Source organism: Cynoglossus semilaevis, chromosome 15, assembly GCF_000523025.1.
Source record: "Cynoglossus semilaevis isolate Cse_v1.0 chromosome 15, Cse_v1.0, whole genome shotgun sequence".
Taxonomy (NCBI): domain Eukaryota; kingdom Metazoa; phylum Chordata; class Actinopteri; order Pleuronectiformes; family Cynoglossidae; genus Cynoglossus; species Cynoglossus semilaevis.
Window position 1 is genome coordinate 13,168,332 of NC_024321.1, and position 18,911 is coordinate 13,187,242.

General features: G+C 39.4%; 3 protein-coding genes across 3 annotated transcripts in view; all 3 read right to left on the reverse strand.

Moving 5' to 3' along the window:
• Positions 1-466: 466 nt before the first annotated feature.
• Positions 467-3,030, reverse strand: LOC103391088 (THAP domain-containing protein 6-like). The gene is made up of 5 exons (XM_025062949.1): positions 2,690-3,030; positions 2,251-2,443; positions 1,942-2,034; positions 1,608-1,818; positions 467-1,529 (listed from the first exon to the last, which is right to left on the reverse strand). The coding sequence occupies exons 1-5, from the start codon at positions 2,767-2,769 to the stop codon at positions 1,438-1,440; spliced, it is 669 nt and encodes a 222-aa protein (XP_024918717.1). The 5' UTR covers positions 2,770-3,030; the 3' UTR covers positions 467-1,437.
• Positions 3,031-4,115: 1,085 nt separating this feature from the next.
• On the reverse strand, positions 4,116-6,877 carry thoc3 (THO complex 3). Its single transcript, XM_008327220.2, has 6 exons — positions 6,640-6,877; positions 6,215-6,371; positions 5,684-5,888; positions 5,049-5,210; positions 4,831-4,931; positions 4,116-4,496 (listed from the first exon to the last, which is right to left on the reverse strand). The coding sequence occupies exons 1-6, from the start codon at positions 6,817-6,819 to the stop codon at positions 4,333-4,335; spliced, it is 969 nt and encodes a 322-aa protein (XP_008325442.1). The 5' UTR covers positions 6,820-6,877; the 3' UTR covers positions 4,116-4,332.
• Positions 6,878-8,201: 1,324 nt separating this feature from the next.
• Positions 8,202-18,911, reverse strand: part of shtn3 (shootin 3) — a 12,404-nt gene continuing 1,694 nt past the window's right edge. The window contains exons 2-17 of the mRNA XM_008327242.3: positions 17,548-17,608; positions 15,144-15,238; positions 14,631-14,796; positions 14,283-14,380; positions 13,974-14,055; positions 13,486-13,580; positions 13,114-13,260; positions 12,754-12,907; positions 12,211-12,367; positions 12,054-12,124; positions 11,768-11,877; positions 11,415-11,429; positions 10,950-11,012; positions 10,587-10,716; positions 10,062-10,350; positions 8,202-9,968 (exon numbers count right to left, since the gene is read on the reverse strand). Coding sequence (XP_008325464.2) covers positions 9,833-9,968; positions 10,062-10,350; positions 10,587-10,716; positions 10,950-11,012; positions 11,415-11,429; positions 11,768-11,877; positions 12,054-12,124; positions 12,211-12,367; positions 12,754-12,907; positions 13,114-13,260; positions 13,486-13,580; positions 13,974-14,055; positions 14,283-14,380; positions 14,631-14,796; positions 15,144-15,238; positions 17,548-17,608 — 1,869 coding nt within the window. The 3' untranslated portion in view covers positions 8,202-9,832. The remainder of the gene's footprint in view (positions 9,969-10,061; positions 10,351-10,586; positions 10,717-10,949; positions 11,013-11,414; positions 11,430-11,767; positions 11,878-12,053; positions 12,125-12,210; positions 12,368-12,753; positions 12,908-13,113; positions 13,261-13,485; positions 13,581-13,973; positions 14,056-14,282; positions 14,381-14,630; positions 14,797-15,143; positions 15,239-17,547; positions 17,609-18,911) is intronic.

An 18,911-nucleotide genomic window follows, 5' to 3' on the forward strand; every position in this document is an offset into this window, starting at 1 on the left:
TTTCAAAAAATATTACAGAAATTTTTACCCTATTCTGAAAAGAAATCCACCCCTTGATCATCATCTCTGTGTCACTACTTGGTGATTAGGATCCGGTTTCAGCTGAATCGATCATTTAATCAGGTGACGTAAATTAGATATGGACAGAACAATTAACTTCAGCAGAGACATTTAGAAGAAGCTGTTCTGATCAGGTATCAGCCGAGCCTTGAATCGTGACTCAATTACCATGTAGCTTTGAAATTAGAGTGGACGATGGAATTAATCCACTGGCGTTATTTTATTAACAATAAAATAGAATTAAGAGTAAAAATCACTGGCGCTACTTTTGTGGCATCGGTTTTTCTTCCACTGTTGGACTGAATGTCTCCATAAACTGCATTTAGGTTGTAAAGATTTTGTAAAAAAATGTCTTGCCATGATGAATTTAAATATTTTTGTTAATTATTTTAAAATGCAGAAACAAAGATAAAGATTAACAGCATTAAGTTGACAGCATTTTTTTATTTACATTAAAGTAGCAAACTGAGACACATGTATTTATTTAAAATAGAAAAAGCAACAAGAAACAACAGAACAATTAAATATACAGATGTATTTAAATGATTCAAAATCTTGTTTGCACAATTAGATTTAAGATTTACCTGAGCGTGTATTTGTATATTTTCAGAAACACAAAGGTCATGTAACACAATCCCTGCACGCAGAAAAAAGTCAATCACTGACCACAAAATTTCACCTACTGCTCTGTTCCCAGGTGCTAGCATGCAGTTTATCTTCAGCTTGGACCTCATTTAGATGAATGATAAATATCCAGATGGTTTTTGTTAGCGGAATGTAAACTTAACTAAGGTATAGTCAGTGTCCCATCAACCTCCAACCACAGAAGGGCTCTGAAGTTTTCTTTTGCACTTGCTGATATTGGTGGTGGTCTGTCAAACACATGCACATGTTAAAGGTACTCTGTCTGCAGGGAGCGGACCATTTAGTCTTCAACTGGCACTTTCCTTCATGATAAAGGCCACACTGTAAAATCTGTCACATTCAAGTCATCAACCACATTCACTGATCCAGACATTTGATGTGTGTTAGCATCAAACCGGATGCGTTTTCTGCTAGCCATAGCAACAATCATGTTTAGACTGGTGTTGTTTTTTCAGCAGGTTCAAGATTAAGGACTTTAAGGCCATGGTTTTGGCATTCACAGAACAGGAAGAAGTACAAACAAATAATTAATGATTTAAAGATGCCATGGACTTGAACTGATCACAGAAACTTTCTGTTTTTTCATATGAATATAAATTCCTGGATACTGTCCTCTTGTCCAATCTTCCTGGATTACATTAATAAAGTGTAGCTCTTTTCCACGTTCTATCTGTGCATGTTTGTAAGATATTAAGGTGACCTACAATAAAGAACTGAAAAAGAAAATGGTTCTTAAGACTCTGAGTCTTCTTCAAATAGCTGCATGCTTTCAGACAACGTAGGTGGAACATCAAGACCAACGTCCTCTGGTGCTCTGTGTTTCTCTGACAAGAGAATTGAGAGATCCAGAATTTAGTTAACACGGACTGACAAATTTCTACAGAATACCTGAAAATTCATACCTAAGTTTGAGTCAAGCCGCTCTCTCATTTCGTCATTTAAAAGTTTTTTCTCCTCGAGATACTCCAGTAGACAGAACATTCGGCTCTTTGCTCTCCTCTCTCTGTCCTTTGCATTTCTTTTTTCTCTTTCCAGACACTCCACACGAGCCAAGACTTGATTGAGTCTGGCTGTGAGATCAGAGGGAGACGAGGGCAGTGCATAGAGATGGTCCTTGGAAGACAAAAAAAAAGGATGGCAAGGAACATATTAATTATATTCATACTAGCATTTAACACCAGAGGTATGAAACAAGATAGTATTCTTGGTTTAGACAGGAGGAGAAGCAGTATTTACGCTGTCTGTTGAGTCAGTCTCTTGAACGGGTTGTGGACATGAGGTGCTTTCTTGGCCGTCCTTAGATGCTTTTGATGTCAGAGTTGTCACTGGCTAAAGTTAAGGTAAAGTTAAGATCAGCTGTCGTTCAATTTCAAATTTATAATTATTTGTAATCGGATACAGTGTATTAATGTGACACTATTTTATATGAATTATTTTTTTATTCATATTTCCCAGCTTGGGATAGGTGAGAGTATCACAAGCTGTGAGGTGAACTCTGGTCATTATTGTTTGTAGCATGTTAAATATCCCATGTTGTAAACCTACCCTCTGGAGATGAGCAGGGGAATTGAAGACAGAAGGAACAGATCCATCTCTGATCCTGACGGTCTGACCGGTTCTGTCAAAGTCCTCTGGTGTGAAATGATCACTGCAGAGTCTGCAAGCCTTGGTGGCTGTGAATTTCTCTCTTCTTAGAGCAACTTCCCATTTTTTCCTCATCAAGACATCTTTCGGAAATCTTCAACAGGGATAAACATGTCAGATGAATACAAGGGCCAGTAATGTAACTTGTATTTGATCCATTTAACATCGCTTAAACACACCATGTGCCTAATATTTTGCATATTCACCACTTATTTTTAAAGTATATCTTTACTTTACTGATGTGCACTTCTGAAATAGTAAAAAGTAAAGACAAACAAAGTTATCCAATATGGATCTTAGCATGGCCTTATATTTATTGCTTTAAATTAAACAATCTTACCTGTGAAAGGTAATTCCTTTGGATCGTGTAGAAACACTGCACCGGTTCTGACAGCCCCACGCAGCACAGGATACTGGCATCGTTTTGTTATTGTTTTTTTAGCGACAATCACAATATGGCGGCGACGGTGACGCTCTCTGTAGCAGTCATCGTGGCAGCAGCTTTACACTTCCGGTAACTGAGTCGGTCCTTCCTTCACTTTTTAAAAGGTACTTTAAGCCACACTTGATATTTCTATTCCAATAATAACGTATTATTGCAGATTAGACAAACGACGAGTGACATCCCTCTTGCCTCATTTTCAAAACCGAGTGAACACTTCCGGTACCGGGTGTGACGTCACCCCTTTAAATTCACTCAGGTTTACACGTAAAAAATGAAATACAATTAATAATAAAAAAACTATACACAAGAGAACACAATTATAAACAACAAGATATACATTTTGCATTGTTTTCTGTAGCTCGCTGTACCGGGTTGTTGTTCAGTTAATTTTCTTTTCTTTCCCATTACCATAATGGTAAAGAACTATTATAGTAATAAGGATAAAATATTTTATATATATATATAATATTTAAAAAACTGTATACAGCAGAATTATATATATATATATTATATGCTTTTATACAGTATATACAATATACCTTTTCGTTCTTGTTGTGCAGTTGCCTTGTTCATGATTGGGATGTAACCAGCCGGTGTTAAATAGTGTGACTGAGCATCAGGGATTCTCATCTGACTAAAAATCTCCAGTTAAAATCAATGAGAAAGGCTCTGGTCAATGCAGCATTGCAATTATCCAGAGCAGCGGAAGTGCCCTTTAACGGAGCCACAGACTTGTTCATTTTGACTGAAGCAAACAAATGAGTGGGTCTGATTATCTGGTTGCACACAGCTGCTCGTCCAAAACACACACGCACAAACTGTTGCACGTGTGCAAACACGCTCGTTGTCTGAGCGCATTAGTATCTGATCACTATTGATCTCCAAGCCTGAACACGTGAGGTGACTATGAGGAGGTACGATCACCTTGGGAAAAGGTGCTGCTCAATGAATGAGATTATTGATTGGCGTGAAACCTGATCAAGGCTGAAAGCACATGCACGGCACCGTTTCACCATCTGTGTGTGACACACAACGACAGGAAGTTAACAAGAACAAACACGCACGAAGACGCCCTACATGGTCGGTCCAAGGTCCAAGTAATTAAATGTGTATTCACCGATCACATTTCCGTTCGACTCTCTTGAAAGAGATTATAAATATATAAACCTTTGTATAAATACATGCAACAAACATTATCTTAAGGACGATGAACTCTTCTTAGCTAATTTTTGTTTTAATTAGAATGACTATTTAATGTTTTATACTTTTTGTTTTCGGACAATACAAATGAACTGGATATAAAAATATAAATACACAAGAATAGCAAAGGAACTTTTAATATCAAACAAGGCTTATTTTACATTACAAAAACAATATATTACAGTGTACGGAATACTTGTACTGGGGAATAGGATCCAAGTGTTGAACTAGAAGGATAGTGTACCCTCTGCTGGTGGAAAATGGTCATTGCAGCTGAATCGTTTTACATGTATTTTGCTAACGAGAGAAAAACCCGTCAAATTCTAAGACTGTTGTACTCAGGAGTCGTTGGGGAGACCGAAGAGTTTGACAGTGCCCGCCTCACGGTTGTTGTCATATTTTCCATCTTTGTCATCACAGGCGTAGGCCAGTAGCGGCCTCTTTGGGTGCCAAGCAACAGTGAAGGTAGGAGAGTCGCATTGGACCTCCCAAAGTTTTTCTCCTGCAAACGATAAAAAGGTTAGAAAAAAGACCACTAAAGATGTCCCATGCTTTTTGCATGACTAATTTAACACAGTTCTAACACAACATAGAAATGTATAAGTCAGTCATGATGATAATAATTAATAAAATATTTTATGAAGCCCAACAGACCCAGACAATCATTTTAATTTATCAACTACTGCGTAATGTAGTTTAAAGTTTACAAATTTGTTTTCAGTAAAAAACTTGAACAGTTCTCACTAGTCCATCACTACTGTATACATGATGAGTGACTTTTTTTTTTTTTTAGCTTTGAGCCCTATCATGATCCGATGACTGGAGCAGACACTGACCTGTCTCCACTTCAGCAATGTCAATGAAATGATCCTCAGAGGCTGAAGCCAACATCTTCCCATCATGACTAAAGCTTAGAGTCCTTACTGGCCAGTCTAGTCTGAAGACAAATAATAAAACTATTAACAAATTAACAAAACACTCAACAGAATCAGACAGTACAGTATCATGGTGTTGACCACAGGACACCAATTCACATACGGCCATACACACTCACCTAGAGAAACAGCGGACACACACCAGCTCCTCTAAGTTCCACAGACTGACCAGTGCGTCTGCGCTTCCTATAGCAAAGTACTTTCCTGTGGGGTCAAACTTGATACAGATGCAGTTTGATGGGTGAGCGTTAATGGACTGAATGGGCTTCAGCTCCGGGTAACTGTAACCAACAAGAAACACAGTCTGATAAACACTCACAAACAGCTTAAGACAGGTAGAAGCATTTTTATCACCTAACTACAAATTTAGCAGCTCTGGAGATGAATTCCATAACCTCACCTTTTTTACAAACCGTGAAAGGTATGACTATTTTTATCTGTGAACCAACATTAAAATACGCTCTATCAAAGATCACACAAACATAATAATAAGTGTAATGTTATCTTCTGAACTGTCAACCCTGAATTTCAGCACCAATAAGATTTTTTGTTTGTTTTTAAATCATCATCATCACTTGCAACAGGACACTGGAGAGAAGAGTGTGAGAAATCACTGAAAAATATCACAGAGCTTTCGCTCAGAGACATCTTTTCATGAATATGTAAAGGTTTGGACTGCATACAACTCTGTATCGACACTGCTGACTTTTGCCAGTTCTCACTTTAACTGTAGAGTTATTCATCTCGCCAATACCTCAGAATGTTGATGCATCCATTTCCGTTGGTGAGGAAGAACATGTCGTTGTCGTTGTTCCAGGAAATCTCATTCACCTCGAACTTGAACTGCTCCTCAGCCTTAGACCGGTGAGTCTTGGCGTCAATGAAGGTGACTACATCATCTTTGTTACCAACGGCGATAGTCTGACCGTCTGGACTCCAACAGATGTTGATGTTTTCTCCTAAATAATACAGGGTGACATGATTACAAAAAAAATCTCTGAAAGAAAGCTCTTAGAGAGCAGAGCCAGTCAAAGGTCAGTCAAAGGATGTTACTGTAAACACTATTAACTTCGATATGCACTGTTTGGGTAAATAGTAACTAATGTATTTTAAAACACACATCTACATTATTTACAGGTCTAAAGTGACCTCAAGTATCACCACTTCTCATTGTGTAGATTGATGGTGTAGAATGGCATTTCATGACCAATGTTTACTATTCATCACATAATCTCTATATGTGGTCATTTATTTCTAGCCACTACACATGGAAAGCAGCAGCCACCTTTTGTGTTGACAGTTGCGATACATTTGGTGGTTCGTACATCCCATATGCGGATGGTCTTATCTCCTGATGCAGTGACGAACAGGTCTGGGTTTGTCGGATGCCAACAGAGTTGATCTACGCTGTCCCCGTGACCTCTGTAGTTGTTCTCTTTAACCTGGAAGGACAATCAATTGACCATAAAAATCACATTTTTCTGAGCTAAAGCAAAGATTTCGTCACGGAGTAAACTTGTTTTGTTCTGGAAAATGCGTAAGACTTCTTCAAAGACATTTGATGATGTTTAAGTTAATTTCCCTGGAGAGTATAACAAGTTACAAACTGCAGGAATTATTTAAAGCGAATGCTCCGATGCACCCATTCATTCATGCACTGACTACGGGATAACGCTAGCTTAGCCTAGTACATCCGTTGTTCGGACTCACCAGTCGGTCCTTTTCCAGAATGAAAACACTGGCTGTTTTGTCAAAAGAACCAGAAGCAAGTCTGCGGCCGTCGCAGCTCCAGGCCACCGAGTGGACTTTGGCGGAGTGAGCGGGGAATTCGCGGCTCTTGTTGTTATTCTGAAAGCTCTCCTGCATCTGCTGGTAATACTGCGACGCCATGTTGAAACGCTGTTTTCGTTTTGGCCCCGGTGGAGAAAAGTAGCACTGTGACGACGCAGCGCCATCACGTGGTTGGGAGTATAAACCCCAAATAGTATAAGTAAAAGGTGTGGTTTATTCTGGTGTTAATGCTGTCACCAGCTGACAAAGCTTGCTAATGTTTTGAAAACGTTAAATCCTGCTGTATCATTAAAAGACAGACTTATGTTTGTGTTTAATTGCATTTTATTTCAAGTGGTGCTAAAATGAAAAACACGTTCTTTAAAAAACCTTTAACACTCCATGTATATCTCAAACACACGCACACACATAATATCAAACTGTCAGTCAAATTTCCTTCTGTAGACCCAGGTTAACACATTTTCAGGCCTGAGAATATTTAATGGCTCCGAAGGATCAATTTCACATGCAGCCAAAACATCAGGTCCTTTGCATTAGATTTTAATACACATTAAAAGAAGGACAGAAAAAAAGCACTTGTAAGCATGATTTTGTGTGAAGCATCACCAAATGTGTGATAGTGTCAGGCTAATGATTAATTGCATACGCTTTGAAACTTGTGCTGCTTCAAGTTACATAGAAGAGAGTGTTTACAAATTTAATGGCAGGAACCTCTTAGGGGCTGCAGATGAGGCAGAGGTGTTTGGACCTCAGTTTGATGAATTAGTCCAAAACAAAATCCCACTAAAACATTATCTAAGTCACTACTATAGTAATCCTGCCTTAACTAGAACACTAGAATTAACAAAAGTCATTCTACCTTTAATGTAGCAGGAAGTTTAGATAAACTGTTAGTTCTTTGGACTGTCTTAGCCCTGGTCATGCACATGTCTGTGTCAATACATAGGTGCAAATTTGTTTATAGTTTTTACAGAAACTGTTGCAGTCCCACACACCTCTATCTGGAAGATTTTGCCAAAACTTCAGTCTAAGTCAGTGGTTCCAAAAATGGGGGCCATCCGTACGGAGGCACGTAGCTATTACACAGCAAAGAAAACAAATTTCAATTGATTTTTTTTTTTTTTTGCCACTTTGAGGAGAATTCCCAATTTTCTTTTTTAGCTCTTTCATTAACCTTAGGTTTGTTTTTGTCTTGAAGTTGGTAACCACTGATGTAGGTAAAGAAAAAGCTGATCACACTTTAAAGTTTACTGACTGCATTAAAGGTGCATTCTGCAATGTGGGTCCACGCGGAATCAATATGCTGAGCGGCATGTGGCAAACTGCAGAAGGGCTCATAGATAAACATACTCCATGCATTATGTACGTACATATTGTACACATACAGAAAACACAGGGTGTTTAGACCAATAAGTCCTTTGTCTCCTCATTTTCAGCAAAACAGCTTCAAAGTTTTCAGCCATTTCTAGAGGGGGCTCCGCCCTCAGCCGGACGGCAACGTCCCTACGACATGTGGAAACGTGTGTGTGCAAACTGGACTGGGGACTTGTTGCTGGCTCCGAGGACAGAGGTGGTGAAAGACTCCTCTGGTGGACAAATAATGACAACATCTCACAAGTCTTGACACCGGGAAGTGTGACGTGTGGTGTCCATTGAGAGGTAGAAAAGTGCACCAGTGCCTGCTTCCTTCAAACAAACTTTGACCATTTCACTAATTTCTCCTTTTTTCTAGTCAAGGCCCCAGAAGTGGTGAAGATTTGGTGATTTTTATTTCTTCCAGTGGACCCTGAGAATGTCTCTGTTTGCCTTAGATCTGTTAGGACAGAGTTACGTGGCGGTGTTTCAAACAAAACACAGACAAAAAGGAAAATATAAATACCGTATAATGTGCATTAGTATCCAGGGTTAAAAAGTAGATTGATGCTATTTTGTAAGTATGATACTTTTAAACTACCAAGTGTGCACTACAGTAGAAATGAGTGTAGAATAGTGTAGTGAGCCGGGGGACTTTGTAATATATCATTAACACAAACACAGCTAAGCAGAAACGCTCCATCAGTTATTGGACACAGACCTCTGAGACAATATGTATTAAAAGTACAGCGTCACTTGTACTTCAGTAACACCTAACTCAAACATCCACGGGTTAAAAAAAGTGTTAGTCTCCATGTCAGCCATTGTCCAACTCTCCACATATTCATCCATCCCAGTGACTAAGTGTCCCTGCCCTCTGCTCTCATGCATGTTCTATTGCTCACAGTGGTGTAGTTTTGTTGAGCAGCAGATTATTTCATTTTTGTTAATACAAACATGATTTCATGTCTATAAGATTCACCTACTAGTGTTTTCTGCCTTGTGAGTTCATAAAAGCTAGACATTTTTATGGTTTCATTTTTACAGATGTGTTAATGTCAAATGGATTTAGTGAAAGGGAAAATAATGAAAAAACAAACAAACCATGGCATCAACTGTCGTTCACACAAACTGGTGGCTGTTAACTACAACTGATGGGCTAAAAGGTGAAAAGACCATGAAAGAACCACTATGGTATTACAATTAACAAGAGCCTACTGGTTACTGTGAGACAAATAAGGGGCCATTGAAATGTTCCGTCTACAAATGGTAACAAAACTAAAAGGGGTTTTTCAACACTTCAGTTTCAAAGTACTGAGACAAGAAAATTTGAATTTCTACTAGGTAAATAATATGTATACATAAACATACATGAAGTTGTTTCGGGTCATGTACAAAAATTATAATAACCATGATTTTTCTGCATTGGTAGAGAACCTATTTATCATAAATACAAAACAGATGGTTAAATAAAAATAACAACCAGTATTACTTTTAAAAATGTAATATAAAACTGGCGTTCTAATGCTTCGGTTTTTCTCTCTGAGACAACAACAGAAACAAAGCTTTCTGCTTCAAATGTATCCAATCAATCAACATGTGTTTTTGAAGAAAACAACAGCAGAAATGTCAGTGACTTATCCAGAAAATAAAAAAGTGTCTGATGATTAAAACAAAAATTTTCTGATTTGGAAGTGAATCCATGAAAAAAACCCACCAACAAAAGCTAAAACAAAACCCAGGATCCTCTGTCTCCACCTTAGCATTCAGCGTCAACGCCGCCCTCTAGTGGACCAGTACAGACAGCAGCCTGTGTGTCCTCAACACTGCCACCATGAATGACTTCGTTGGGATTTATGCATTTCTCTGTTTGGATTTTGTTATATTCTTCAACACTAACGACAAAAAGAGAGAGATAATTACAGTTTTATTCATCAAGAAATCAAGGTGAACAATGAGGATAATATTGTAATGTGAAACTGCTTCACCTATTGACACAGCCGTTGTTGAACAGTGACTCTCGCTCTGTCAGTGAGCTGCAGGATCTCCTGTCCTGCCAGGAGCCCACTCTGGAGGTCTGGCCCGTATCTGAGCTCTTCCTCCTTGGCACGATGGGTCCAGGGCCAGAGCTACGTCTCTCTAGGTTGACCTTTGGCCCCGATGAGTCTGAGGGGGCATTGAGTGATCCTGGCCCTTCTGCCTCCTTGCCGGAGTCGCTGCTGGTTCGCTGTCCATTAAGGCTATCAGTGGAGGACACATAACTCAGCTGACCATCATCTGAAATTGAAGGCAAATAATAAGGAGGAACAGAAGAAGAAAAAGAAGGGGGACAAGAAGGAGTAGAAGAAAAAGATGAACAAGTAAATAAGAAGCTGTTTATCAAGCTTCACATTAACTGTCTGCTTTCACATCAGCTGTGACTTTATCACCATTTTAGATGAATTCAAAGCTTTAATCCTTGTGCATTTGTCCTCACCACTGTCAGTACTGTTTTATGTTCTTTGTGAGTTTACCTCCAGAACCGGCCTCTCCTGCCTTGTTGCGCCGGCGTCTCAGGATGACCTCCAGCTCGCTGTCCTTCTTCCCTGGCAGTGAGGAGCCTGAATCCTGAGAGCCTCGGCTCGGGCTCTTTTTCACAGTGTCCTGTGTAAATTCTTTTAGTTTAAACTAAGAGCAACATTTAACAACACTACATTTCCATATTTAACAATGGCATGTCTTTAGATCTTATTTTAGATTTTTATATTTCATGTACAAATATTAGCAACATAAAGAAACCCTCATATGATGCTCTAAGATTTATTAAGAAATGTCAAAAACATTGCAGTTACCACAGAAACAGGTATAAACATAACCAACCAGCAAGCTAATCCTACCAGAATGCCTTTCAGTTCTTCCATTGCGCTCTCATGTGGTTTCTCCTCTGATGATGGAGGCTGCTAGAAAAATAAAAATAATGTTGTATTATGAAGCTGCATTACAGTTACATTTTAAATGCATATTTCTTATGTAAATAAGAAAGATTTTTTTTCCAATCACGGCCAGCTCTGCTGTTGCTTTTATACAATTCTTTGACAAACATTTTCCAGGTGTTGACTGGACTGTTGTCATAGTTAGAGCAGATTTCTGGCTTTGACGTGTTGCCTCATTCCCACTGTTTAATTTACTAAAATCTCATTAAAACTTGTGTGACAGGATCTAGTGTACAGTCTGGAAAGGATGTAAAAATGATGTATGTTTGTCTAATTAACTCTAGGGATGGAGCCTGGGGGAGGGAGAATCTGTTTTCCCATGGGACCTACTGTGACATACAAGATTGATGTAAACGTCAATTTACTTACTTTTACTGCTGACCGCTGTGGCATTGAGGAGGATGAGAATAAACAGGAGCAGGGAAAAAAGGAGAATATGAAAAGAATAAAAAACTTATGTTTTAGTAAATATGTAACAGAAAACTTCAAAATGACCTTGTGACCTTGACAAGTGTTCTGACAAATGAGGAAATCTGCAGTAACAGGTGCTAATGAAGCAGACGGTTGTCTGGTGTGTTTTTTCTGGTTCATTTTTTAATGTTACAGAAACATTTGATCAGCTCTGCTTTCTGGAAATGAGAACCTTTAAAGACTGACACAAATTTATGGGCCTAATAAATGGAGTTACATTTATTTTGTAGGTGAAATAAATGACTACGGACCTTGTTTTCTTTGTTTTGGCTTTTGACAGGCCTCAGGATGACACCATGTTTAATTCTCTCCATCATCTCGTTCACTGCCTTCACCTTCACATCATCCACACCCTCGTCAGCTGAAAGACAATAAAAACAAGTATGGATGACAAATATAATAGACTTATTTGTATATAAAATATCCTATTGGTTTTTGTTTCATTTCTATGCATTTACAAATAAATGCTAAAGATTCTCTGCGTCTTTCTCTCCTACGATAAATGCATGTGTCATTAATGGCATTAACAAAGCTCACCTGGAGGCTGCTCCGTCTTCACAGGGGCTTTGGAACCTTTGGACGTCTTCCTCATGATGGCAATGAGAGAGCTACGACAGATGATCAAAAATCATTAGGAGTTCCACACAGTTTGTAGGAAAACTCTGATTGGTTGGATTCTGCTCCCATCTCTCACCTGAGGGGGTTGCATCTAGATGGGGGAGGTGGAGGAGGTGGTGGAGGGGGAGGAGGAGGTGGTGGAGGTGGTTGTGGAGGCGGGGCCGGAGGAGGGGCCACTCCAGGCTCAGGGGGAGGGGGTGGTGTCTCTTTATGGGTATCCTGAAGCTCATTAACTGTGGAGAAAAAAAAATAAAAGAGTTTATACATGGTTTAATTCATATGAGTTATTTCTGCAGCAAAGACATTCAAACACTAAGAGTGGTTTCAAGGCTACGGACTAACTCGCACTATATATGGCTTTTACCGAAGGTAAACATGTAACTAATACAGAGCTAAATTTGAAAAAAAGTCCTCCTCTTTTCATGACATTAAAGTTGCCTGGTAGCCAATGAGAAGGCAAATTTTCTGTTGCTATGCAGACTGTGCCCTGCTTTCACACCTCCATACATTTATTTCATTGAAGTATGTGTGTACGTCTGCTCCTGCTCCTCCACCCACACACAGACACCTCTGCTCATTCTGTGTGTGTATAAATCTGTACGTCTTCTCCTCCACCCACCTCTGCTCTCCAGCTCCTCATTCTTCTTCTCTGCCTGCTCTAGTCGTCCTTCTACCTCCTTCTTCTCCAGCTCCAGCAGCTCCAGCTGTCTCTGCAGAACCTCCAGCTGTTCTTTCATACAACTCTGCTGGAGCTCTGCCTCCAGACTCTGCACCTACGCACACATGCAATATGTGTAAAACACGGGAATACCTTGCAAAACAACACTGTAAGAATCTGAAGTTAATTTAGATTCCACAGTCAGACTTATCCTGTTTCCTTGGGAATGCTTGTCTACATGGGTTTGGAACCTTAATGACGTTCACATGTAACCGGTGTAATACCAGGTGTGAACAACATCAACCAAGTCCATTGGCTAACCTTCAGCGTGTGCTGCTGGCGCTCTTCCTCCAGTGTTTTGGTGATGGCAGCGACGTCCTCCAGAGCTTTCAGCAACTGAACACTGGGCTCCACACTCTGCAGCAGCAGCATACTCTGTCTGTTGGCTTCCTTCTGCTTCACCATCATCTACAGCCGACAGACGGAAAAGTTGAGGATGTGGTTGCTAATACAATGGTTGGACACACACACAGTCTATTACAGATCCTGCAGTGCCTTCACTTTACAGGTCAGTAAACAACATATTTATTCATCAGGCAGTGGGTAATTAACTCAATCACCGTGTTAGTTCTTCACAGTAACTAAAAAAAAATCACATTCATATGGTTGTGTTGTAGTTTTTAGTATTGTTACCTCATGTGCATAGGTCTCAGCTTTAACTCTGAGGCTCTGCTCCAGGTCTAGCTGATCCTTCATTCCCTCGTACTCTTGAGCGGCCATCATTGAGACTTTAAAGTGACAAAAGCAGTAATATCAGGTCAGACATTTACCTGAGTTTAAAGTGACAAAAGCAGTAATATCAGATCAGATCCATTAGACAGTCAGACATTTACCTGAGCATAATGATGGCAGTGGTTACTTACTCATGTGTGTAGAGACTGCATCTGTATCTCTCCATCTATCCTACTATCTTTAGTTCATGCTAAAATATCATAATAACATGCAAAGCAGCAAAATATTTTTGCCTAATGTGACTTATGCTGAATGCAACCACTAAGCAAGTGATTACAAGCAAAATCCATAACAAGTTCTTTTTAGAACCCTTTTTTCTCCCACATTTCAACAATAAAAGATGTGAAAATGTGTCTTTTTTTTACATTTTTACATTTGCTGCTACTCACCTCTGTTAAATCTCTTGATCGTTTTGCTTTGTTGATCAACTGTTTCATTCAGCTCCTTCAACGCTGCCTGATCCTTCTCTGACTGTATGGAGTGAAATGAACACAGATTATTTAATTATCATGTGACTTAAAAAACTGTGTATTTTTTTTATCTAACTGTATTAACCAAGAAAGAGAGGCTACATCACAAAAGTTTTTTATCACTACAAATTAGAAGAAATGAAAAAACTAAAATATGTATGATCTTATATTATATATGTCAATGACACAATAACGTGCAGGTGAGTGTTTGTAGTACACCCTCCTCACCTGTAGAGCAAGCACTTCTATCTGTCTCTGCTGGTCATGAATCTGACAAACAAAGTTCTTCTTCTCCTCCAACAGGCTGCTGACTGTTTCTCTCAGCTCTGAGGACAAACACGAGAGTTTGAGAGTTAGGAAATAAAACAATTTATTCCTCCATTTCCATTTTTTAACTGAATACCGTTAATACACAATAGTGTATTACTGTAAAAAATAAAATATGAACTATGTCTTTTTTAAAAATCAGGAACAAGAGTGAGAATTTAAACCAATGAAGGACTGTCCCTGTGAACAGCAACCTAACAGAGCACACCGCTCTGAAGGATTTATATTTGTTATCTTATCTCTTCCGACCTTTGACCTGCTCCTGGTACTGTGTGAAGGTGTCAGGACTGTTGTCATCTGTGGCCCCCACGTCTGTCTCCAGTGTGATGCAGTCTGAGATGCTGGGAAGCAGCTCATCTAGGCACGGCCGGGATGACATGCTCAGATACTTCAATTTTCTGTTCTCGCAGTTGAGCTGAGAGGTCAGAGGTTACAGGATGTAAATGCTTAGTACTGGTCGAAATGCTGCTTTGATCACATTTTCATACTGTACCTGAACACAACAGCCATTCTTTGAAGCTGCATTATTAACAGTTGTAACAGTATTAACATTGTTTTATGTTATTTTGTTGTTCATTTTGTGGTATCAGTAAAAATATTATGATATAGGCCGGTAAAATTCTGCTGTAAACAGACAGATAGTGATCAAATTCCTTAAGTGCAGAGTAATCCGACTCAAATGTTCACCTGCCAATGCTAGCTGCACTTAATGCAAATGCTACAATACCAATGTTAAAAGCAGTGACTGTATGTGTGTCTGACCTTCGTAGCCAAGGCCTCTGCATTTTCCCTGCAAGACTTCTCAATCTCCAGCTGAGTCTGCAGAACACCAACCTCCTCAATCACCATTTGAGACACTGAGAGAGGAGCACAAACACACATACACTCACTGTGAAACCAATAGAACAGTAATCATCAACTGGCGGCTGGCGGGCTGAAATCCAGCTTGCCAAATCGTCCAATCCGGCCCACAACTGGATTCCATAATAAACATCCAATAATAATGTCAGACAAAAGTGTGATTTTTATTTTTTATTGCTCCGCCCCCGTGGTGTCGATTCAGGAAAATTCTGGCCTTCCAATAAATATATTTGGTGACCCCTGCTGTTTACTCATACTTATTTGTTTTGTCCTGTGGTTCAATGCTTTAAAAGTGTGTTCAGGGAAAAACATTTCTTTTGTTTCAAGGAATGAGGCGTTTTATTTATTTATTTATTTTTTGTCCATAATGTGTGGCAGAGTGGCGAACACTCTTGCCTTACAGCCTCACAGCCTTGACTGCTTTTGGCCTTTCTGTATGAAATTCCAGCTTCTCCCTGTGTGCTCGGGTGTTTCTTCAGTTCAATGAAATTCCCTGTTGCCTCTGACTACATCATAATCAATGGTCATTCAGGGGATTGTGTTACCGCCTGGCAGGAAACTCCTGCCAACTTCCATCCCCATTAACAACTTCTTCCTGAATCAATGTACAAGCCACTAAAACTGATTATCAGCCCTTCACTGTCACAGCTGAGGGCAGAGGGAAAGATGTTTGGGTACGTCCAGATCTTTCTGCCTGTGATGACCTACTTTGTTGTATTCTAAATAGATCAAAACATAAAGCAAAAAAAAAAAAAAAAAAAAAATGGCAACAACGTGTGTTAAAATGCTAGGACTGACTTTATTTGGTGTTCAAGTGTTTAAATGTAAGTGTGTCTTCTACTTTGATGGCAACACATTTACTACAGACACCACAGCAAGGCAAATTCTGTCTATAAAAGCAGATTCTTGGTCGACTGGAAAACATTGACTACTGATCAAAAAGTGAGAGAAAGCTTTAGGTGGCTAAGGCAACCCCACCAATGTTCTCCAGTAGTTCAATTTTTAAAGTTAAATTTAAGCAAAAAAAAAAAACTGTGTGAGTGCAATGACTGATTAAACAAATAGTTAAAAAAGAAGTTAGGTTATTCAAACGAGCCCCCACCCCTCGACTTTACAGACACACTCACACAGACACGCTCAGCCTACCTCCATATTCAGCTGCTGAATAATTCATAGGAAGCGGTTTTAATAATTAATGGTGATAACACAACAAGAGCAACTGCTGTTCTCCCAGGGGAGATACAGTAGAAGAATAAATAACTGAATGATTGAAAAACTTCAGAAATGACACTTAAAACATCAGTTTTTAATTTTTTATTCTATTCCTTCTGCTTTTACTCTTTGATATTTGGGATATTAAACGAAATACTGACCAACTCTACTCCTTGTCCGTACTACATTAAACCTAAAATGTAACATTTTCCAAATGGTTTACTCCCTTTACTCACTGATGGTCCTGATGAAGCTCATTTAGTGGATCAACATATTTAACATTAACTAAATATTAGTATATATAGTATTTCATACTATATATACTAATAAATAAATAAACAATTACATTATCTGTGTCATATGCAATATGTTTTCTCTAAATAGCGGGTGGATTTAAAAAAAGTCACACTACGCAGTGACACCTTCAAACCTGAATATTTCATGATGAGTAAAGTGTGAAGCACCTGTCAGTTCTTACCTGTGTGAATGGTCATGTCAGAAGTTAGGAGAAACCAAACCATCCACCTTATCTCTAAAATGAAACTCTCTGATGTAAGACAGCAGATAAAAGGTGGCCTGGTATCCTTGGATTAAAAAAAAACACCTCTCTAAACCTCTCCTCTGTAGCAAAACTGCACGGAGGACAAGTTGTCAGCGATGTCACGTCAACGCAGGTGAGAAGGAAATAAGGTGTGAAAGGTGAGGGGGAGGAAGCTGAGGTGTCAGCTGTCTGGCTGAAACAGGATACCTTGATACAGACTGACAGGTTCACCTCGCTACGTTTAACCTTTAAAAGGAAAGGATGGGGTTTCTGTTTCTGTTAACACCGAGATCTTAATCAAATAATGGACAATGAATGAAAAAATGTTATGTTGGGGACATAATGGTGATACTGAGGTAAAGGTTGATCAGGTACATCTTTGGTCTATATGGAGGCTCAACCCAAATAAGGCGGTCATATGTGTTACATGTGTCATGACAATAACAGGATCTTTATAGACAAATTAGTGACAGTAGATGTTTTGTTATGGTCGTCAATGTTACACCTTGCTTTAACCTGAAACCCAGGGCAGGAGTCCAGAAGGAGACTCACCTCTTTTGATGTGTTTGAGCTGTCGCTCAGCTTCATCACGTTCTTCAGTCAGCCTGTTGCACTGCAGGAAAAGACATAGCAAAGGGGTCAAAACCATCAGATCAAGTTCCACCACATATTTAACACACAGCTCACAGACAGTTGGGGACTTTGGTTACAAAAGACACACATCGAGGGAGATGGCCACAAGCCCAGACTGCTCAGAGCCTCGGAGGACAGTTTGACTGTGACAAACACAGGATGTGAAAGAATAGGGCTACAGAAATGACCTGCATCTAAACACGTGATCCATCTCTACGTTAGGAACTGAGAACCACAAAGCATTTGTCCAGGTATGCTAGGATTTTTCTTCATGCCAGATGAGTATTATTTATAATTTTCAACAACCACCTGGTTAAAAGGCAGCAGCAAGCAAGAAATAATACAAAGGCCCATTTAACAATTGAAAATGTGCGAAAATATGTACTATAAGTAATGTTTTTACTAATAAAGATCAGCACCAAGTAAACATACATGACAGGTGGTGCTTTTAAGCAGCAAGTACCAATTGCCAATAACAAAGTACCAATAACTTATAGCAGCTGGCATCACCTCCAGCAGAATAGCTGTGCTTCTCTATAAAGATGAAAACCCTCCAAACATAGAAGGACAAAATAATTACAAGCTTTTAAACACAAGTGTTTTTTTCCTAAGATCTTGAAACAAGAATGCCCTGATGTCAGCTATATTTGGCTTCTGGTGATAGATTTGTGATATAGGACATTAAAGTTAGAATCTGCCCCACAACAGAGAGTCTGTTTGGTGAGCAAGTGACATAGACGCAGCATTTACCAATGACTCAAACCAGACAATATGAGCTCATATCAGGGTCTATTATTGTCTGTAACCACACAATGAGATGGGCTGTTTAATTGAGACAGACAATTAAAAATAAAGACAAAGAATGATCAATGATATGATTCTTTCATCCAACAGCAGGAAGCTCCCTGTCCCACTTTCCTTTAGCTCTACCTGCAGTCTCACAAAGTGTCAGCCCACATTCTCCAGCGGGGGGCGTGTTTGCGCAGAGGACAGTAAGTTCACTAGCACAAGGTAAGTGCAGTAAAGCTGCCAGTGAGTATTGATCGAGCTTCTCAGAGACAAGCACACGTAAGAGTTTCTGTAAAATATTTATTATAAGTTGTCAAACCTGCACTACAGACAGATGATCAAATGTTTTCAATCAGTACAGACACCACTGGCTTAGAAACCCCTTTTTACCTTGCAATATCAGACAATGTCAGAGTGATGTGGCTCTGAGCCAAATGTACATAAACGCAGACACTTCCGCCCACTTTTTCAGCCGGAGCGTCCTCGTGCTAGGC